At 34.2% G+C, this 24,254-nt stretch overlaps 1 protein-coding gene across 6 annotated transcripts in view; it reads left to right on the forward strand.

Moving 5' to 3' along the window:
• The window catches only part of LOC134535570 (DNA-binding protein RFX2-like), a 290,887-nt gene that overhangs the window by 80,120 nt on the left and 186,513 nt on the right, over positions 1–24,254 (forward strand). For all 6 annotated transcript variants that reach the window (XM_063374761.1, XM_063374759.1, XM_063374758.1 and 3 more), the window contains 4 exons: positions 2,413–2,670; positions 6,196–6,391; positions 23,135–23,252; positions 23,349–23,448. In XM_063374761.1, coding sequence (XP_063230831.1) covers positions 2,428–2,670; positions 6,196–6,391; positions 23,135–23,252; positions 23,349–23,448 — 657 coding nt within the window. In that variant the 5' untranslated portion in view covers positions 2,413–2,427. The remainder of the gene's footprint in view (positions 1–2,412; positions 2,671–6,195; positions 6,392–23,134; positions 23,253–23,348; positions 23,449–24,254) is intronic.

Raw genomic sequence — 24,254 nt, forward strand, 5'->3', positions numbered from 1 at the left:
TTGAGCGGCAGATTTTATTACCTCTTCCGTGTTCCCGCACAGGAGAAATTTAATACCACGTATTGATTCAGTTGTGCTGGATTCTTGTGGGAAGTATTTCTTTTTAATATTATTTAACAGGTCTAGTAAAAAATATTTTACATGGGAGTAGAAATAGTAAGCTTGTAAAGTCCAATTTTTTTACTTTTTATTATATCTATAATATAAAAATGAATTGCAAAATGTGTTGGTAAGCGCATAACTCAACAACGCCTGGACCAATTTGGCCAATTTTTTTTTTTTAATGTTCGTTGAAGTTCAAAGATGGTTTTTACGGCGAGAAAAATTCGAATAATTGCCGGAAAAACCCTAAAACCAGCGCTTTTATTTTTCCCATACAAACGTTTTCTAACTAAAACGAGCACTCATTGTTGTTTAAACAATGTAGGTATGTTCCTAACGTCAAAGAGTCAATTTGCACTTTATTACCTCTGTACAACGTTCAATCATATCTATCAAAACAGTGTGCGTTGGAGCACAGATAAATAAAAAAAAAAAAAAAACAGAAATCGAATAGTTCAATTTGGTTGGCTTCACAATATTATTTCATTTGTTTTACTTCAAAATGCATCAGTTTTCAAGTCATTACATCAGTCAAACAAAACCAGCGTTACCAAAAGTATTTCATAAGTTTAAGTTTTTATTATTTTTTTTCCCTATTTTAAATACGGCTTGAAGGATTTGACTCCAAGTCATATCAAATTAAAAAAAAGTTGAAACAACAACAAACTGTCAATGTCAGTGTTTTTTTTTCCTTGGATTTTAGGTTACCTACCCTAATGAGTTTGCTTTTGTCAACTTATACACGAAACAAATTCTTACCTATATAGTGTTTTGTGCAGTGTTTATTTACCTATGATCGCTAATTATTTCATGTGACAAAATAATCTATAATATAGATATGCCTCCTATTAGACGAATCAATTTAGGTAGAAGAACCCGAAATGCTACAAACCAAGCTAATTACAGATCTAATCATGCACTACAATGAAAATAAAAATTATTATGTTTAACATGATTAACAATAAAGAGATTACTTTTTTTTATTTATCTTTTTATTTATATGTTTTATTTAATTATATTTCTTATTCACAACACCCTGTCACCAGGGTGACAGTTCTGTTCAGGAGAATTTTTTGTCCCGACTATAAAATATGTAGGAACAAAAAAAAGTCACATTACAAATCATTTTGACAGGACTTTATTGCAATTTAATTAGGCAGTGCGAAGTCTGCCGGGTCAGCTAGTATATGTATAAATGTATGTGTAAAATTTTGTACACATGATAAATTATGATATAGTAAATTGTACTAGCAAAAAAAAGAACACATTATTTTAAAACTTTTTGTGTAATTATATTTTAGATGTTTTAATTGATTACTAATTAGTTATTATGACAACACTATATTTATATTTTTTTTTTATAAAATAATGCGTACATATTTTTATGGCAGTTTAGTTATATAAAGATTTAATCAATCTTATTTTAAAAATCCATAAATTGTAACAAGGCATAGTTTTTTAAAATTTTGATGGCTTCAAGTTGAATATGTTTAATTTTGTCCATAGTTATGGTTTTTCAAGAAATATTTTATGAAATGTAATTTCATTTGGTGGGGTGTTTTGTTTTGCATTGAAACCTAACTACAAAGTTCCTCATTTAAATGATTTACTCACTTTGAAGTATGTATTTTTGATCCTATAATATTTTTTATATTTAGTAACAGTTTAGTTTAAAGTACATATATTATATATGTATACTGTATATATATTTTAAAATAATTTTACTGCAGTTTGAAATTGGTTTAGTTATAATTTAACTACAAAAGAGTTCTTCAACTCCATAAACAAATCCTTTCTTTACTTATTTATTAGAATTTAAAAAATCTTTAAAGGCAGTGAACTTTTGTTGACCATTGTTTTAATTAAATTATTGATGTACTCTTAGCGACAGTTAAATTAAAGCCTACAAAAAATACTTTTTTATTAGTTTTGTAAATATTTTTTTCTGTTTTATCACATTTCCAAATGTAGTTTTTAAAATATATATTTATAATCTTACACGTGAGGTTGTGTTGGGTAATTTATCGTTAAGCAGTTGAAAGAAAATTATTATGCTTTGTTTTTTTTCCCTCTTTCCTACGTGTGTCGCAGATGCCTCAATGCACGGTAGACCTTCTGGGAGGGGCTGTCATATATTGGTCTCGGGTGTATTTACAAATTAATGGTTTCAATTAATGCAACTTAATAGTTTCACACAACTTTTGATGAAGAGAAGTTTGTTTAACACTATAAAAAAAAAGAACAAAAAATTGAGGTTGGGCAGGGGTGCTTGTGCGCAACACACACCATGAGAACACTTGTCTGTGGCAGGGAGACTCTGTTGCCATGACGACGGCACAGCCGGCATTCAGCATGGCGGCATCGGACATCCAGCAGGCCCAGCAGCAGGGCCGGGGCCCGGGGAGGGAGCCCGCAGGGGTGGGGGTGGTGGTGGTGGGGGCACAGCCTCCCCAGCAGCAGCAGGCGCGGGGGATCAGTCCCAGCACGCCCGCCGCCCAGGTGCAGGCGATAGTGTCGGCCGGCAACAACACCATCACCATCACCCCTGTCGGCCACCCGGTGCTGCAGGTATCCCCTCCACGTTCACCGGCTCCTTCTGCAGGAGCCCGTGCTATTGATCATGCCTGCATATTCATCCTCCAAATTTTTTTTTTCACAGATAACAATCAAGTTTCACTGTAGGTTTTTTTTTGTATGTAATGCTTAGTTTTAAAAGTTTAAAGTGGTATGTTTGTAGTTTTCAATGGCTTTTAATTTTAAAAAAGGAAGTGGTAAGAGTTACAGTACATATGCTATTGGTACATAAAAGTAAACCATTTGATTGAAAGTTGGTTTTTGATCTTGGTTGCGAACAATTTTAAAGTCAGCCTGAAAATAAAAACATTGATTTGCTTAAAATTTTGATTGGGTGAAGTAAATTTATTAAAAATTGGTGATTTATTTAATTGTGATTTTTTTGTCCATATTTTTATTCGGGCAGCTTAGGTTACAACAATAGATAAGATAATGTTATGGTTTAATTTTTGGTGTGATAGTGTGTAGGTTGCATAATTTTTTTATTTATACCTATGATCAAAAAAAACATGAAGGCGCATAGTAACATTTACTTATTGACACTTTTAATTTTCATTTAATGATTTGCAGCTTTAAACTATTATTTAGGCTTGAATTTTAAATTCCATTCATAATCAGTTGCAATATGTACAGTGTTTTAAATCCCTTTGTGTAACATTTAATTACACTGCTACCATGTTTTCTCTCTTGGCAATGTATATGCCAAGGACTTTTCCTTACCAGTTTAGGTTATTGATTGATTGAGTGATGTATTTATTGTTTGAATAATTGATTTGATTGATTGGTTGATTGATTTACTTGTGATTGGGTTTTCGTCCGGTTGCAAGGAGACCACAAAACCCCCCCCCCCCCCCCCCCCATCCACCCTCTACACGCCCAATTTCTGAAGCCTCTTCTTCAAGTCCTTTCCTTTTCTCACATCCATTATCTTTCCCTCAGTCCTATTTCATTTTCGCCCTGACCTCACCAGGAATACTTGCCTTCCTCTTTCCATTCTTCTCCACTCTCTCTGAATCTTCCACCCATGATCCCTCCTCCCTCTATACACCCCTTTGTTCAACTTGTCTCCCATATTACTCTGCTAATCATTGCACCTCAGAAATGGTAGAACTAAATGAAAATATTCATGGAGCTAACAACTAGCTTCTGCGGTTAGGTCTACACTTAAACAAGCAGCTAAAAGAAGTTCGCTGACAGCACTTTAAAAAAAATCAGGGGTATCTGTTTTTTCTCTGCAAAATTGTCTTTGACTTTAGATGTGTTTTTCTCAGTATTTTTGCCTTTAAATGAAATTAATTATTTCCTAACCTCTAAAAATAAAGAAAATTTTAAATTCAGGAAAATCAAAAAAAAAGAAGGCTTATTTGTTTCAAAATAAAAACAATTGACACATTAAAGTAATTAATATAATTAACTAACACCATATAGTATTTTGATGCTGCTTCGTTAATGTTTACCTTTAGATCCTTCTACATTAAAATTAATTTGTGTTACAGGAAAACCATTTTTTTATTTAGATAGTTAATAACTATGTATATATCACCTAATTAGTTACACATGCAATAAATTACTATCTCATTTTTGTATTATCAGTAAAGTGTGTCACCTGTTAGAAATGGAACTGTTTATCAGCAAAACTATGAATTAAGTTTAATGCATATTGCATGTTGTCACTTATTTTCTTGTTGAACACATTAAATTGTAGTACTTAATTTAATAATTTTACACATACATGCTAAGCAGTACTTAAGAAGTTATGGGCTATCTTCACATTAGAGTCAGTAAACATCATACATATTTATAAAAAAATAAGTGCCATTGTAGGTTATCTGCTTGAGTCGCTAAGAATGTCAAGCTGAAACAAAATTTTCTTTAAAAAGCACATTACACCAGTTTTAAAATCGGTATCAAACGTCTGTTGGTGATGGATAGAGATATAATTTTCAAAGGTTGCAAATAAATTAATTCTATCTTTCTGACTTTTGCCCGGCAGTCTAACCAGCATGTCCTCTTAGTGAATAGCTTTAGAAGCAACCAACTATAGCGTATAATAAATATCAAGTGGTGTTTGTGTGATAAAATAAAAATAGTTGTAAGATTTAACATTATAATGTGTGCAAGTGTGTATCTACCTCATACCAACATAACGAACACACAAAAAAAAAAGTTACCAAACCAATTATTCCACTCACTTAAATCTTCGTTAATGTTGCTCCTAATTATATTTAAAAAATAAATATGAATGGGTTATTCCAAATAAAAAAAAATGTTGCACAAAAACGACAGTAAAATTATTTAATGTTTATTAACGTATCATCATTCTATCAGTATAAATACATTCTTTAAATTAAATTATGTTACAGAAAATGATTGCTCGTGAAGCTAGAGACAACCTAGTATCTACACTAAGAGCCTCTTTTAGTTATTGTCCTTCAGTGTAATTAATGGTAGGTGTTTCTAGTAGTAGGTATTATGGATTATGACACAAACATTGAATTTCAGTTAGGTTTGCAGATCGTCATATCCAAGTAAGTTCCCAATAGAAGAACTGGAGCAAGATAGCTGAAAGAAATGTCTAAAGATACGACTCAAAAGATTCGGCATCAGGAACCAGAATTCAGCGAATTCCGTGGGAGTTGCAAAATCCTATAGGCAGGAACATTCTCATCAACGTTGGACTTATGGTAACTGCTCAACTTAGTCTTCGTCTTGAAGCACTATAATATGGTCTTGACTGATGGTGGTTGGAATTAATGGGTTCAAACAGACTTCCTTAATCTGACAGGTAAAATCAGATATCCCTAATTTCTTATACTAGTAAAGATCTGCCTATGGCGCGTAGGTACGAATCTTCTTGTCGTTCGTGCAGGGCTCCGAGGATTCGAAGACCCTCACGTATACGAACAACGTATTCGCTCCTTCATTGGCGGACCTGTTCTCCTTATTTCCTTCTAAAAGAAACTTATATTGTTCAGTTTTTTGTGGCAACCAAGGAACAAGGCTGCTAAGGGAACTGACTGAAGACTGAATTTATAACAAATTGGAGGAATGAAACCATCTAATAATAGTGCTTCGTGTATGAAAATAATAAAAACAAATATTTGACCGAAGAAATATATGTAGATGAGACTCCAACAAAAATTAAAATATAACCAAATTAATGACTGTTTACATGGTTATAGCTATAAAAATTATAATTTTTTTTAAAAATAATTACTACAACTTTTCCTACAGCTTAATTTTAGTTTTAATACTACTCTATCTTTATTCCTGAGGTTTTAACCCATGAACTGATGTAGGATTAACAAAACAAAACATATTTTCCTTCTGGATTAACAGGATGTTAGGATGAGTGGGGTCTGAATTAGTGAATTTACTATTTTCGTAAAATGTAGAAAGTAATATATTTTATTTTTTATTTTTTTTATTTTACTGGCTACAGAAAAATGCATACTTGAGAATGTCTGAAATGTTGTTAGAAATGAAAAAAGGGGTGACGACAGCCGGCGTGTGTTCCAGAACGGCATCAAGGTGTGCCTGGAGAGCGCGGAGGAGTCGAGCGGGGAGGCGTCGGGTGGGGGCGGGGCGGGAGCCCAGGTGACGGCCCAGGTGGTGGTGAGCAGCGGCGAGGCGGGGGCAGGCCAGGACGCGGCGGGCGGCCAGCAGGCTCCCGAGCCCACGACCATCGTGTCCCCGCACTACATCACGGTCACAGGTGGGTACGTTGGCGGCGATCAGAGTGCCCTTAGTGCACATCTCTTCTCAGTTTTCAAATTGCATGGTTATTTTATTTTTAGTACTGTTTAGCACGTGGACATTGGAGGTGGGAATATACGAGCGTCAAGGAATTGGCGAAGGGATCAATATGCCCTTCAACAAGGAACCATCCAAGCATTTTCTGAGAGTGATTTTGGGAAACCATGTAAAACTTTGATATAAGATGACTGGATGAGTATCTGAACCTAGGTCTACTCAATTGTGTATCCCATTGCATTACCATTTCAGGTAATGCAGAAAAATTCTTACTTATGCATTTTTTTTATTGCACAAATATAAGACTCATTCTAACACACTATGTTGATTTTTAGTACTTATTACATAAAATCTCTGCTAAAAATTGCTCAATTTATTTAGAAAATTAGACTTTTTAAAAGTGAAAATTTAACAAATGTTAAAACTGTATTTACATCTATCTGCCCCTTGAAGTAACACATTAATTTGTCCCAGGAAAACAGAGCGCTAACGAAAACAGCACTAATCAAACATGTTTATTTTATTAAGAGTGCATGTTAATAAAAATTATTGGTTTCCCAGCTACGGAAGTGAGATTGTGGACTAGCTTTTCAAGCATGACAACGATCCCGTTAAAATCAATTTACAGTATTATTTATATGTCTAAACAAATTTAGAATGCATTCATAGAAATGTTTAGTTATATTTTGAAAATAAACATCTAAAAAAAAAAAAATGTACGAAAGAACTTTTTTTTTTTTTGAAAGTTTTGTTTTGTAATATTTAAACATTTTTGTGGAAAAATAAAGATTGGTGCAAAATACAGCTTTATTTCTGAAAATGTCACTCACTGAGAATGAAATTTCAATAATAAAGTATTTTTATATGTCGAACGTAGTATTTTTTCTACTACAAAGCCAGTCTATATTATTTTTTTAAACATAACAAACACAATTTTTGCTCTTTATGCTGTGCTTACAACACAAAGTTATACATCTTATTTTTATATCTTTGGTTATTTAGTTTAAAAGCTGGAATTTTTTGTTTACAAGAGATGCTACTTTGCATTTTATGTTTATACGTGGTTTATTAAACTTTTCTTTAATTCCTTTAAGTGACACAAAAATAGTATGCTATTTTTTTTCAAGTGGAGAAAATCATTGATTCTCAGAAAACTTCTGAACAAATGTGAAAAATCATACGGATAATAAAAATATTTGTTTGTTTACTTAATATTTTTGTAATTTTATTGATTTGACCACGAAATAATTGTTAATGGTATGAGGATACCTGTTAAGTGTTTTAGGTGCGTTAAGCCTTGTCCCTGTGTTTATGTTTACTTAAGTTTTCAATACATCATCTAGTAATATACACATATTGTAGGTTTTGCCAAAGTATGAGAGTTGGTTTACTGCTTTATTAAGAATCATGTGTCTTAATGATTTAATGGTAAGTATTTTTTTATTATATTTTATAGTAGTTACAAAAATGATCTCGTGTACATTTCATCTGTAATTCTGAAGAGCAATGTATTTCTGAATGAAAATAATAAAACTTTTTTTTTTCCGACATGTTTTTATAACATTGTTTTAAAAGAGTGCTGTGATATTTCAAGTAGTTTTCCATTTTAAGTGGTGATGTTTGGTTAGCTATATTTAGAAAATTGTACATGATTGGTTAAACAGGGTGGCCAGCCAACCGGGAAATCGGGAAATGCGGGAAATAGCCAGGATTTCTTAAAAAAAACCAGGAATACCTGGAATCAACCAGGAATTTTTATTAGAACCGGGAATTTTTTTTATGAAGTAACAATCGCAATAACATACGGTTTTTAGAAATATAAATATATATAAATAAACCCGAGGTTGGCCGAAGGTGAATATTCGGTCGTATTCGGGCAGGGACAGAACTTGATGTACATCTTAGGCTTCCCGTTAAAAGCCTATGATGGAGAAACTTGGACGTGAGCACGTTCACCACCCGTCGAAGCACGACAGTATGCTCGTGTGCTATATTTTGTGAAAGTTAATTTATTCATATTGCATTTAAAAACTTTTGTAGTACGTAAGAAACCATTAACAATTCAGACTTCCTTACTTATTATGTTTCTGTATTCAAAAGCAACAGCATTTTAGCTGAAAATGTTGTTGTAGGGTGGTAGTAATTTCTAGCACGCATGTTGGTAGCACTAGTTTTGTGTGTGTGTGTGTGTCTATATTACTATGCGCTCATGTTGTTGCGTCACGGTATCATGGATACTTTTCTCAAGTTTTTTAAAAGTTTGGTTATGCGGGACGTTGTTTTTAATTTTTTAATCTAACATGTAATTTGCGCAGACTATCAAAATGTCAAAGAGTTTGGTCACCACATACAGTGACAAATATACGGAAGTGTTTGAATGGGTGGAGAAAGATCCAAAGTGCAGGGCAGATGCCATTTGCAATTTGTGTAATGTTAAAATCAATATCGGTAGCATGGGAAGAACAGCATTAGCCAGCCACGCAAGAGGGGCAAAACACGTGCGTTTGGTGTCAAGTAAGAAAAATAATTTGCCACTGGATTATTTTGTGAAGAAAAGAGAAACATATGTGATTTCTACAACAGCAGGTAGTTCGTCTGTGCCATGTCCAAGTACTTCAGATGCGTCACAATCAAATCCAGAAGTTTCAGGTATGACAAAATATTTGCTTAATGAAGATGTGGCAAAAGCGGAAAATGTATGGTGTATAGCAACTGTAATGAATCACTTATCATTTCGTAGTGCTGTATCTCTGGCATCATCACTGCCCCTCATGTTTCCTGACAGCAATGTTGCCAGTGAAATGCAGATGCAAAGAACTAAATTAGCTTATAAAATTGTTCAAGGTATTGCACCATATTTCAGAGATAAACTTACGAACTCCCTTGAAGTGTGTGACCACATAGTTATTGCATTTGACAAAAGTTTCTCAAAGGCAGCAGATGGATATTCATGTGAAATTTTGGAATGAAACTAAATCTGAGGTTACTAGCAGATACTTAACTTCTGCATTCCTGAATCGTACATGTGCCAGTGATCTGTTGAATTCTCTTCAGGAATTAGTGGGATCTCAGCTTCTTAAAAAAACGATACAAATTTTGATGGATGGTCCTACGTTAACTTAAAATTTGTTAGAGATCTTGAAGCTGCTTTGCATGATGGGAGTGCAGATGCACCACATTTTTTTAATTTGGGTACATGTGGCCTGCATACATTACATAATGCATTTAGGGTTGGATTTGCTGCAACTGGCTGGAAGCTAGTACAGTTTTTGCATGCTCTATACAATTTGTTCAAAAACTCTCCTTCCAGAAGAGGAGACTTCATTCGGTACTCAAAGTCAAATAGATTCCCCTTGAAATTTTGTGCGGTTAGGTGGGTGGAAATTGTTAAAGTTGCTTCCAGAGCTCAGGAAATACATACTACCAGATTTGGTTACATTTGCTGATGGGATAACCAAAGAGAAAAAGTCCCTAATTGTGAAAGTTTAAAAATTGTGTCAGAGTTATTACACGACAAATTATTAGGGCCAAAGCTGGCATTCTTCAGTGCTATGGCTACTGAAGTGGAACCCTTTTTAGAGAGCGTTCAAGTATTACGTAACGCAATTTTTTGATATTTTTGACCCCCCCCTCCCCTCATGTAACGCACCGTAACGTTTTTCTGTACCCCCCCCTCCCACCTAGTAAAACGTTACATAACCCAAGTGACCATTTTTATCAAAAAGTCACAATTATGTGGCGTAACGTACCGGAATAAATCACTAAAATACCTTTGTTATTGTTTTAATTGCGTTAATGTTATTTATTAACATTTGAAATGTCTTGTTTTTAAAAGCAAGAGCTTTCTAATTTTTTTTTGTCCTAATAAATTTTTACTACTCAATCATACATTTAGCAATCGTACATTAAATTTAAGTTATCATGCCATTTGAATTTTTGATAAAAAATGTTTTAAAAAATGCGTCAAAGAATCTGTCTCTACAGGACCATTCTGAAGGGTTAAAAAAACAATGTGACGTAACGCGTAGGTCAAACCCTCCCCTGTAACGCATCGTAATGTTTTACAAGACCCCCCCTCCTCCCCAAATTCGTTACGTAATACTTGAACGCTCCCTTAAAGGAATTCCAAAGTAATGTCCCATTGGTTCCTTTCCTACACAGTGCTCTCAATTCAATGTTAAAATCAATCATGGAAAGATTTGTAAAAGAAGATGTGCTTAAGAAGAAAGGGCTTTCAAAGATTGATTTGTCAGCCAGTGAAACCCTTATCCGTGCAATGAATATTGATTTGGGTTTTGCTACAAGAGATGATTTAAGGAAATTGAAATCTCATGTGAAAGACAGACTTACTTTTCTTCAAACAAGATTGTGCAAAATTTTACAAATACTTTGCTATCAAGATTCTCTTAAAGTCACCTCTGGCATACAAATTAGCTAAGTCTGTAACCTGTCTGGATCCACTCGTCATTGCTAGTAGTAGTGCATTTGCACAACAGAGAATGGTCAACCTTCTTGAAACACTTGTTGAAAAAGGATGGATCAGTGGATTATTTGCAGAGAAAGTAAAAAGTGACTTCCAAAAAATCTGTAATTTGCCAAAAATTCAAGAATGTGTTAAATCATACACAAGAAGTAATTCACGTTTGGACCATTTCTGGATGACAGCAGTTGGATTGAGTGAGCTCTTTCCAAATTTTATGTCACTTGTAAAAATTGTGCTTATCTTATCTCACGGTAATGCATCTGTAGAGAGGGGCTTTTCAATCAATGCTGAGTGTGTTGTAGAAAATCAGCTTGAAGAAAGCTTAATAGCTTTGCGACAAGTGTATGACTATGTGTCAGTTCTGGGCAGTATAAATAATCTTCTGATAGATAAAAGTCTTATCCATTCTTGTAAAAATGCTCATTCAAGATACAAAGAACATTTAGAACTGAAGAAAAAAAAGAACGCAAGAAGAAAATGCCAATGCTCAAATCAAGAAACAAAATGTTTTGGAGATTAAGGAACTGGAGGCAAAAAAGGCCAAACTACTTGCTGATGCAGCAAATATGGCTGCATTAATTGACGCGGAAATTGCAATGAAAAAACATTAAAAGGTATGCTTATTTTGTGTAAATAAGTTGAGTTCGGCAAATATTAAATTGTTTTAATGGTTGTGTTATATATATACTTTCGGGGGCGTAATATATCAAAATTTCCAGTTTTTGGTAGGAAATCACCATGGCAACGGCTGTTGCTTTGTTGATGCTTCATTTGTCTCTATGGCAACGACTATTTCCTTGTTAGTGCAGTCATCACCGTTGAAATTTTGCAGGTACTTTATATATCAAAAATTGCCCTTTTTTTCAAGTATATATATCTTACAGACTTGAAACTTCACAGTAATGTTCCTTATGTTACGCAGAATGACATTTTCCGAAAATTAGATCCCATGGGTGGTTAAAACCAGGCAACAGTGGGTACTTTGCATGAGAACAGGATTTTGCATTGTTCATGCCTTCTGCGTCTCCATGGCAACGGGCATCGCGCGGCAGTGGCGTACCCACAAGGAGGCGCATGTATAATGAGCGGCGCAAGAGTGATCTGCCTGTAGACTGCCGTAGCGAAGTACGGGTACATCAGTTGTACGCTGCGTGCATGAGTCGGGAAACCATCGGTGCTATTCATTTTCTCTCCGGTACATTATACAGCATTGTAATAAATTTTCACTGAATTTTTTTTTTTATTTACTGTGATTGGGAGATGTGGCTTAATTTTTTTCCATTAGTATAGCCGTGCGAAGCCGGGTCGGGCAGCTAGTTATAAAATAATGTGCACTTAATATAGAAACAGTTTCATGTATCTAAACAGATTAGGGGAGCATAAAGTTTATTTTTTAAACTAGCAACTAAGATTATTTTACCTTTTAACGTAGGTAGTTATGATTCCGGACTGTTGTTTACTAAATTCATGTCTGTCAACTAAAATGCTCAAAAACTAACCACATGACTCACTAATAGCACGTCCTGGTAGGCGTGAATTAAACATGCCCTAAAAACTTCTGGCCTTTCTCACCACAGCTGCTGCTGACTTGCATGGTAGTGTAATATAAATACACACATGCGCAGGTGCATACACGCATGCGTGCACATGATATTTGTGCATAATACTATAAATAGTACCATTTTTAATGGGCGTAAGTAAGTAGGTAATGAAGGGAATTAATAGTTATTAATAAAAGTGTTAGGTACAGTTTTTTTGATTCATAACATAAGTAATTTGATGCATTTGTTTGATGTTACATTAATGGTAGAGGAGCTTAATAGGGGATTTTGGGATTTACTCTAGCGCGGCAGATGAACATAAGGGAGGATACCTTGCATTTTGTTGAGTATCTCCACCATATATCAGTCCTTTATATAGGAACGTGTGTCTAGGGCAACCCATCAGGATAGTAAAAAAAAATTGATAGAAATACTGAAGTGTGTCAGATTAAGGTAAAGTGGTTTAGTTACTAGCTGAAAAGCATGCATTTCAATAATCTGAGCGCAACGTAACAAAGTGGGTGAGTCAAAAACTTGCAAAAAATAAAGTCGTCGTGACATTTTTGAGCGTGGTTGATTTTTTTTATTTTGAAGGAAATAATGCAATTATAATGGGAAAAATATATTCTGCCGATTTCCATAAGCCGAAGTAACAAAAATTGTTTAAAAAATGTAGTGCTTGCAGCTGGGGTAAAGCATGTGTTTCCCCACTCCACGCCTCTCTTTCACTTTCACTTTTTCCCTATCTCTGACTCTCGCACCTGGTTCATTGGTAATCAACTGCTAGAAGCGTAGGAAGATGTCATAACACCAGTTATTCTAGGAGATACTTCTGATTTAGGTATATTTCTTTTCAATACTTTAATAACACGCTTTTCATGGAATAAATTAAATATTGTTAAGTGTTAATAACTATATCTTGTTACAAATATGAAACTGCAGTTAATATCGATGACCCAATTGAATCAGTAGATTTGCATATGACAATAATTCCTCAGAAAATATATATTTTCAACAATTATATTTTATTTTAATTTTTTTCTGAATAAATCATATTTCTAAATATGTACTTCATTATTCGTACTTTTGTCACATTTCATGGTTATTGAAAAGAAAAAGAAAATTCATAAAAATTTTTTTTTAGCCTTCAGATTAAGAATTACCCTCCAAATAATTGTCAGATTTTAGGCTAGCATGACTGGGACATCAAGTTGAACCATCTGTATAAAAATCTGACACGTTCAAGCATTTCAATATAGCAATTTTTTTTTCGGCATTTTAAAAAATTCGCTACGAGCATGCGTCACTTCCGAATCGTCAGTCTTTTGAATGGGGGTATTTTTAGGGTTCACTTAACATCCCCTCTGAATATTGAAATACTCGACTGAACCCAAATTGTTAGATACTGTTACTACAAATTTTTGTTACGCAATCATGTATAAACCTATTATTGATGATAAAATAATAATGCTATACTTTGGGGGGAAATTTTATTAATTTTTTTTTCCACAATACTTGTGTGATTCCTATGCAACATCTAATGTGAAGCACTGCTGCAATGGAAATGCATTAGTTGAATGCTGCAGCCACTAGGGCAGTAGAGCCGCGCGGCCAAACCGCTCGGGGAGCGGGATAGATGCAGCTACACTCCAGCAGGGCCGAAGGCAAGGTACTATTCACAGTTGGCAATATAAGTTGTTCCAAAATTTTACAATTTTCTTCTATCATGTTTCTTTATGCTTAGAGGACCAAACTATGTAGGGAAATTCGTACTGCTTTAATCAGCCTAGCATACCAGGTTTTTTCAATTTTTATGGTTTATATTTGCGTCAGCGCTTAGTAATTTTTAGCTTTAGTGGTCCAAGTTTAATAGAAGCTGGGGATGTTATTTGTTAATCAATTTGGCTCACAGTAATTCAATGTTAGTCTATAATATTTCAAGTCTTTCCTTTCAGATGCCCTACATAGATTACTTGTATTTTATTCTACTCATATTTTGGTTATGCCACTTCTGACTCGGGTCTACATTAGAACCTCCTTGAACGCCTCACCTCCATGCATTTGTCCTGCTCCCTGGAGTAATCTCTTCCAGCACAACATTTTTTTACAATTTCTAGTTCTGCTTAAGAAATTTGTATTCGTGACTATAATGTCTTAGCATTTTGTCTTCTAATAAAATGTTATAAAAATCAAGTGATGTATGTTTTGTTGATGACAAAAGTCATAGGCACTTTTCAGATACCTTATCATCCTTCTTAAAACTAAAATTGAAAAGGTTACCGGTAACTCCGTGTATTATTCATGTGCATGTCTCACCTCCTGCTCGAAAATTCATCAATATTGTGTGGTATATCTTCATCATTTTCGTCTGAATCATTTGAGGGTACATATTTAGATCCCGAATCAGTTACTGAAATAGTAACATAAAACAAAATTGTTAGTAGTTACCCACATAACCTAAATATATGAGCTTACAAAGCAGATTGGATGCTAAGTATACTTACATTAACTGACATATCTCTGTCCCACTCTTCCAGCATTTTATGCAGCTACTCATCTGCCAATGCCCTTTTCAGTGATGTCATGTTGAGAAAGTAAATAATTAAACCCACTTAACAAACATTATAGGATAAGAGCATGCACGTGACAACAAAAAGAAAAACAAACAAGTAGTCACCTAGCTCAAGGAGGTAAAATCAGTATCTTTGCCACAGAGGTCTTATGTATGTGAAATCTATGGAATTGGAATGCTGATAATTATATCCAAGGTTTAGTCCCCACTCAAAGGATTAAAAAAGAACTGATATAAACCTGATACATAGGCCTCAAAGTCGACACCTGCCTATGTATCAGACTGATACACATGGCTTTGTGCAGCATTTAGGCATGTATATAATTAATTTGTATGTATGGCTTAATGGGGAAGACTAGTTTGGTATAACACATATGCACATGGCAGTTAATGTTTAAGTTTAGATGAGTCCCAGATAATATTTTGATTTTAAAAAGTGTGTTTTGTTTTTGGTTTAACTTTTTGTATAAAAGCAATAATGTGTGAAGGGGCAAACGATAGCTGGGCTGTCGACAATGCTCTGGCACTTTTGGGATTTTTTCCCCCAGTCTTTGTTTGAAATCATTTGTGCTTAAGTCACGTGGTTGTCAGATTTTTGGGAAAATGTGACAGATAGCATGAATAACAGCAGCTTGTTGCCCATCTTCTTTCATGCTCTCACGGCTAGAGGGTAACGGCACAAGGTCGTACACGTCTCTTACGCCTGTCAATCCTGTTGTAGGTAAGACCTAACTTTAGAAGTGTAGTCATAGTACCTACCGTGTGCTTGCTTTGAAACCTGAAAGGAAGTGCTAGGCCATTGCAGATTGCAGGTGGTTGTAATTGTTGCATGTGCTATAGCCCGTCCCACTCTTAGATTGCAGTACACGGCTTATGGCGCGCGCTGTTGCCAAATCTCTAAGACATTACGAATTTCAGGAGATGTGTGTCTTTGTAATTCGGATCGAACAAAAAGCATTTTAATAAATCATATCGTAATTTATAATATTTTATACTATTACACATATAAATTTTAAACAATGCCACTTTTATGTTAATTTCAAATAAAAACTACCTATTGTAGACGAAAATTTCTTATAGTTTTCTTTTATGTTTTATATATATATATATATATATATATATATATATATATATATATACACACACACACACACACACACACACACACACACACACACACACACAACATTTTAATGGGCCCGATAAATGCCGTATTTTTGACAAGTCTTGTCCAAAATGATAAATAAAATACGGTAATGGAAATTTTCGGTCGAGTAAGTTATGGGAAAAATCCAAACAATTGGGTCGAAATGGGGAAGATTTTTTGAAAAACAGAAAAATCGCAACAACTCCCATAATATGAATAATAATTTTACCTTACCTTAACAGGCGTACTTAGGGTACCATGTAGCTGCTGTTCCATCCTTATGTTGTAAATGGTTCGTTCGGAACAGCTGGTTGCTTTGGAAGCTTCCTTAATTGCATTGCACACACTCATATTTTTTGAAAAATACTCAAATACATTCTACATAATCTTGCTCTCCCTCCCGCGTAGCCTACCGATATAATTTCTTTTCGGTGTTATATCTTCCATGTTTTATATGTATGTAATAAAAATAAATGTGGAAAATAAAATCACGTATGCTAATATATAATTTGTCAAAATTATAACTGTAACTAGTCACCGGACACAACGCGTTGCTTCGTCGCGAGACGCGATACTAACTGGCAGGCTGGTTTTCAGAAATGCGTGTCTAAGGAAATACATGGTTGACTAAGGAAGTCATGTATTTGAAATTGCTTGCAGGACAGAACCCCACTTATCTAAACACACGACCCTCTTTCCTCTTACGACGGCAGCTTGTGAGAGAAACCTCTATTGCAGCGCGGTCTTGTACTGATAAGACACTTCTTTAACAGCTATTTCCATGGATACTGTAGAAGCAATTGAGATGGAGCTGCTTTTAAAAACTAATTAAATTCATTGTGAACATTTTTCACGCTTTCGTCCCCTATCTATCTTTAATAGAAAAAAAGTTTTCCGCTGGTCAACTTTTTGATGTGTCAGTTTGTGAGAAAATGCATAAAAAAATTATTTAAGTGAAACCTGTACAGTTTTTGTCTTAATATTTGTTCGGTGACGTCCTAAGGCATTAATTTATTAATTAAAAAAATCTTAATGAAATACATAAGTAGGTTATTTTTCTTTGATGTGAAATATCTCTGAATACTTCAAAACAGTTGGCAGTGAATAAGTAATGTTTTTTAATTTTTTCGGACACTTTAAATATTGTTAAGTATTCAAAATAAGCATTGCCTGATGCGTATTTCGATGCTATACAATATGAAAAAAAGCTTGGTCCAAAAATTAAAATTTTAATTTTGTTTGATATTTGGCAACAACGCACGGAGAAACAAGGACAGCGCTAACGGCAATCGGCGTGTGTTAGAGAGAGAGAGAATGCGCCCATTTACTTCCACACTGCAATCTAAGAGTGGGATGGTCTATATATAGTATAATAATTTTGTCTATATTAGTGTTGGGTCAAATCCCAATTTTATCAAATCAGAATCTCGAATTCGAATCCCAGAGGGGACCTCAAATATAACCCTGGAATCCAAATCCAGGTGTCAAGGGTAAAATAAAAGTACAATAAATGAATAATATTAGCTATGATGTTGAAACAAATTAATTTTAATTAATTTTAATTAATTAATTTTCACAAATTAAGTTTCCAGAATCAATAAAAATTGTAATTTTATTAATATAATTATATGTTAAAAGTGCAATAAGTTGGGGAATGGTAACAGGATAGGTATGAAGGGAAAAATTGTTTAGTATATATAATTTTTTAATTTACTTAATTTCCATCTTCCTTTTCATCTTTTTCCTTAAATATTGAATCCTTTAAATACTAATTAATTATTTGATTGGCCCATCCCCAGTCTATATTAATTGGGTTATTTGACATTAGTACACAGGCTTAAAGGCAATATTTAACTAGTTTCAATGCTGCCGTTTGGGTATTTTGACTACCGAAAAACTAAGTTTAGATTAATTTTTTTAATTTTTTTAGTTAATGTTTTAGGGGTTATAAAAACCATTATACTACATTTGTGCATAGTTCCTACTTTTTTTATAAATATTATTCTTTAATATTTAGTTGGGTATTATTTATATAAAACAAATACCGGATGTCATCAGTCCAGTAGGCATCTGCGAATCAGTGATTTTCAGTTGGAATCGAATTCCGAATTGAAGTTAAAAATACATATTCGCAAATTTCGAATTTTTATTGAATCAAATTTTTCAATCTAGTACTCATCAATTTTTTTAGCGTTAGTTATATATTGAAACGGTAAGAAATTTCATATTTTATATTGGAATTGCCAGAGAACATTCACTTATTCTAAACATGTACAACATAATTGCTGTTTTTGTTTGCATAAGTGTTAGGTTAACTTAGATGGTCAATAAACTTTCTGAATTAAAAAAAAGTAAAACGAAATATTCAATATCATAATAAATTGTGCCTAAATACAATATTGTTAATATTCCCCCCTAAATACTATTGAGAACAAACTTTACCATTATGTTGTATTTATGTAACACTTAACAAGTCGTTAGAACAAAGGCTGTCATTTACTAAGTAGGTTTGTATTAGGAAGCAAAGGTAGTATACTAAATGTGACAAAAGAATATTGAGCACTGAAAAGTTACAACACATGTCTGTAATACAATCTTCATGCACTTTCCATAACATTTAATAATGTGTAACTGCAGTCACAGAATATAACAAATGTTTTACGACACTCAACTTTTATTATAATTGTCATGGAGAAACATTAACTGCTCAACATGCTGTAGCAACAACTCACGCCGAGTGGTAACAATGTTTACCTGCGGTGGAGAAAACCCTCTCGCTCGCAACTTGTGTAGCTGGAAGGGACACATAACGCTGAGCTACTTGAGCGACAAGTGGAAAGATCTCTTGACTTTTCCTTCCACCACTCGTACGGATAGTCTCAGTATATGCGGTGTTGCCAAATAACTTTCAATAGCCTTTGTTTTCTGTTCACCACTTGCGTGATTTACTTCTGGTTCTGGCAAATGTAAGGGTATGCTGTCAATTGTATCCCACAAAGACCTAGAACTGGAATGTGGGTTTTCTGTGGGAGTACTAGTACTACTGCCAATTTCTGTGCCTTTTACTGTCATTTTTTCTTTCAATAGATTGACTGCATGTTGTCTTTCACCATCATTGAAAATTGCCACTTTGTATCGAGGATCAAACACATTTATGTCATCCATCTTGTACATGGGGAATCTACTTTTTAAAGATTTCAATAGATTACGTGCAAATGGAACACCTGTTCCTAACTCATTTTTTCTGATGTGGTTAGTTGTAACTTCAAGGCAACCAATAGTAGGAATAATCATTGATGCTGTTGGATAATTGTCCCCACACAATTCTTTAGTCGCCTCTGCAAATGGTTTCATGACTTCAACTATACCACTAGCAAGCTTCCATTCTGATGGTGAAAGTGAGTCAACATCTGATAAACTTAACTCAGCAGCTACAGCTAAGTCATTTTGTCAAACATTGCAAATTCGCTCGATCAACGAGTTTCCAAGTCTTGAATTAACTTGAGCTGTGGTAGGTCCATACTTTGTTGTACCTTCAGCAGCCTTCTTCTAGCAGCACTACTTCTATTGTAACGAGCAACAATACTTGTGGACTTGGAAAGCAGTTGATTTACATTATTATATATGATCTTTCCCACCATGTATTGCCAGCTGCAATGTTTGAGCAAAGCAGCGTCTTTGAATTCACTGTGTTCTGTCAAGAGCAGCTCGTAGATTTTCAGCGTTGTCAGTAACCATAAATATTTTTATGGAGCTCATTTTCGTGGGCGATGGAAGACCCCAGCTTTCACTTAACTCAGATAATGCATTTCTCAAATTTTCACCAGTATGTGAATTTTCCATAACAATATTGTCTACAGTCATGGATTTGTACTCAAAATTTACTAGGTAGGGTCAAGTTAGTGACATGTACCCATCTCCAGCTTTACTTGTCCAATTATCTGTAGTGAGTGACGGATTTTTAAATGCTTGTTCATCCAAATCAAAAACACTTTCTTCATCATATCCTTAACCTTTCCCTTTCTGTAGTGTAAAGTTCAAGCATGTTGTTATGCGAAAAAGTTGTAGGTACTACTGGGAACACAATAATTTGGCTTTAAGTGGTGCATAAGAGCTCGAAAACCTCGCTCTTTAACAAATCTGTAGGGTAAATAACAAAGAGCCAACATTCTGACAATTTTATCACTGATAGCTTTGGCTTCATTTCCTTGTGGTGACAATGTCTCCTTTTTCTTGAAGGTGTCAAAAAGGGTTTGTTGTTTCCAGCAAACTACACTACCAGATGGTGTACCTGGGCCAACACCTTCCATTTCATCATTAACTTCTGCATCAAGTTTCAAATATTCTTTATACTGAACCACGTGATGGCGTGACAGATGATTCTTCAACGTGGAAGTTGTTCCCATCTCTGTTTTGAAATGTTTTGAACACTGCAAACATTCTGCACTGTCATTTTGTTGTTTAAAATGTAACCAATGTTTGCTGCATTTTTTGCGCAGGTTTGTCTCACTTGCATTCGCCGTACAATCGCAAAACAGCACCAATGTCGAATAAACAATTATTTAATTCACAATAAAAAGCAACGTAACTATGAAACAGGCCTTAACGATAGGCAATAAAATATACTGCCATCACTTGGTGGGTTTTCGGGCCGGTTTTTCCTTAGTGATAACAACTAGTAAAGCCAGCAGCAAATATCTAAGTTGGAAAATGGGGACTATTTAGTAAAACTTTGAAATTTGATTATTTTAGTAATGCGAAAATCGGCATACGCGTCTATTTCCAGTTTTCTGTTATTCCACTGTTTCATGTTTAAAAAATATTGGTCAGTCAGTGGTACCAAATTTTCTTTGGTTGGGCGGCAAAACAAAAAAAAATCCCATAGACATATGCACTGTTGAAAATAATTTTAAACATGATCACCTTTGTTAGAATCAATCGTTGATGCTGTGACGCCCTCTACATATTTGAAAATAATTTATAACCCAATATTAGGAACGGCTCATGATTGCGGTATTTGAACCCCGAATGGAACACTCCTTGGCGCAGATAATTTGGGATGGTATTGGTAATCCTGCAAGCCAAACCTTTTTTTTTTTTACGTTTTAATGGCCCTTACCTTTACGTTCGCTATCGTTCGCTAGCAATAACATGAAACAAAAGTCAGAATGATGATTAAATAACCATGAGAATGTGTAATAATTTTTCACTAGTTCTTGTTTTAAAATGCACATGTGAATTGGTGTATTATTTTCACGTATTTGAGTCTTGGTGCTTGATTGTAATGAAAAATATTTTAGTGTTTGAAACATTACCTCAAAATTTGTATGTTTCGATATTTTTCATTTGTGATTTGATTTAATTTTGTTATAATCGATTCGTATTCGTAATTTACGAAGCTTCGCAGATGCCTACAGTGCAGGAGGTATTTGTAAACACCTTAGAGTATTGAAATGTATTTTATAGTTTATCCAAACTTTGGGGTGATTCAATCTTTGCCAACTGGAAAGGTATCTCATCAGGATTTCCTTGTAAAGTTAACATTCAGAACATTCTGGCAGGGTTATCCGTTTAGCTATGCTGAGTCTCAAGATTTTAAATGTTTGAAATTCTGCATGTAAAAAAATTTTGGTGGTTATCCTTTCAGGGTTTACTGTCTAGTGCATGATCACTATCAACCCTTATGGTTAGGGGGTTTCTAGCCTTAGTGACAAGATTCAAGGTCTTTAAATTTAAAAAAAAAAATCTAAATTTCTCATTTATTCCAGAACTTTACAAAAGCCTAAAGTGCAGAGAAATTCATATGGGTAACCTTTCCAAGCAGGTAGGAATTCATCATTCCCCATGATTTTGTTTATTAGTTATAGTAAAATTTACTCATGTAGAAATAAAAATATTTTGTTGACTGCTATGTCATTGGAACTCAATAGATATTTCTAGTACCAATTCTAACTACTGTTTGTAGTGAGATTTCCTGCTGTAACAGTCATGACCATTCTGGCTCTTTTGTTTATGTGGAGAATAGTGTATATAGTTTTAAAGTTAATATTTATTACTTGCTGGCTGGCGAGCAAACAGCACAGGGGCATCTATTGAACTACAGATCAGCTTGCCATCTGTCAAGTTATAACTTGTCACATACACTATCTACTCTGGTGCATAGTTCAGTCCTGCTGTTTTGTACTTTCATTTATGTTTATACTTGTCATTTCTTGTAGATTATTTTGATAAAAAAAATAAAAAATAAATTTTTTTATAACTACGATTACAAATTTAATGTATTCTATACAGTATTCTGCTTCTTCAATTTCACTCACAATTTGTCAGTTTTTTTTTTGCAAAGAGTGCAAAATACTTGCTAAGGCCAGCAATATTTATACTTTGGTTTAATTTTATACGCAAAGGTAGTAGTGAGTTCTTTGTAAAGTATTGTTCGATGGGATCTTCATGCATTTCTCACCCTTAGGGCTTTCGTGCTTTTGTTCTTAAAAACTCCAGATACGTGAACCTTCTGTAAGCATCCTAGCCACGTATATGACATTATTTCTATGAATGTTTCATACAAATTTAAGATTTTTTAAAAAAAAATATGAATTCAATGAAACATATTTTTATAATAATATTAGCACTTCCATGAATTATTGTTTGCTTTGAAGTTTGTGTGATTTATTGAAATAATTAATATCTTTATGTATTTCTGCAAGGAATTGGCACTGCCGTTTAATCATGAAAGTTCTTGTATTACGATTCTGTTTTATTAAATGGGTATATTTAGTACATCAAAGTTTTTTTTTAACATTGCAATGTTAATTTCTTTTTGTGATGCAGTAAATTAAATTGATTTACCCATAACAATAGGAATGTTAAAATTTTTAATTTTTACGGTTGGTTGCATCATTTGTCCCACATTTCCAAGCTGCACGTGCAATGCAGCGCTTATCTTTGTTGTACCTGTGCTGCAGTGTCGGAAGCCGACGCGGTGGGTTCCGACGCGGTGTCGCAAGGCGTCCACCCCACGTATGTGCAGTATGTAGAGGGCTCAGCAGACACTGCGATATACGCCGCGACAAATGGACAGATGTGAGTACCCGCAGTTTTCCTGTCGCTGCTGTGGTGTGAGGGTTGTTTCTGTGTGTGCTGCCCAACTGATGGTTTTTTTTTGTGGTGGTGTGGCAGGGCCTACCCAGTGTACACGGTGGGGGAGACAGGCACAATGTACACTCCAGCCACGGGGCAGTACTACACGGGGAACAGTACTGCAGTCACCTACAGTCAGGTAACAGTAAACATAGTTACTTTTTTACATTTAAGAAATATAATAAAACAGTGTGATTACTTAAAAAGTTGTAGTGTATAGTGGCACTTATCTAAATTAATTTAATAAATGCAAGAAGTACCAAATTTAAAACAAGTTAGAAGTTTCCATAAAATATTAAGTAATTGTTTGGACGTGTATTTGCTACATTGCAATAACACAAATTTGTATGGTAATATAAGTAGTTTTTGGTAAAATTCTGTATGCCAAAATTAAATTTAAAAACAGAATACAGTTGGGAAAACACCTATATTATTCAACAAGATATATTTGTGCTAGAAAAAAAAACATGAGACATTAATTTATTTTGTGGCTTAAGTAGTGTTGGGCCGATTCCTAAAATATACCGATTCTGATTCCATTTTCGATTCTTAAATTAAAGGGTCGATTCTTCGAATCCGATCCCGATTCCTTAATTTTTATCTGACAGTGTTCAACAGAGTAATATACTCAGAAAAAAAGGTTTTTTATGATTTTAAAAATGTAATTGAATTGTGTTTCATTTTCTGTGCAGAAATTAACATTATATACAGCTTTTATAATGTTAAAAAATATGCTCATTACCATCAAGTTACGCTACCTTGAATTTCTAGCACAAATTGGCCTTTTAACCTTGCATATAGTTAGACTAAACACGTGTTCAAACACTGCCAATAATCAAAGATGTCTTATGACGTAAATTGTAAATAATGTTATAACTTAACCAACTTTAGATACCTTACATTATCAACTCAATTAATTAATTGTAAAAAAAAGAGGTTTGTACG

The sequence above is a fragment of the Bacillus rossius genome, chromosome 8 (genome assembly GCF_032445375.1).
Source record: "Bacillus rossius redtenbacheri isolate Brsri chromosome 8, Brsri_v3, whole genome shotgun sequence".
In the NCBI taxonomy this organism is placed as follows: Eukaryota; Metazoa; Arthropoda; class Insecta; order Phasmatodea; family Bacillidae; genus Bacillus; species Bacillus rossius.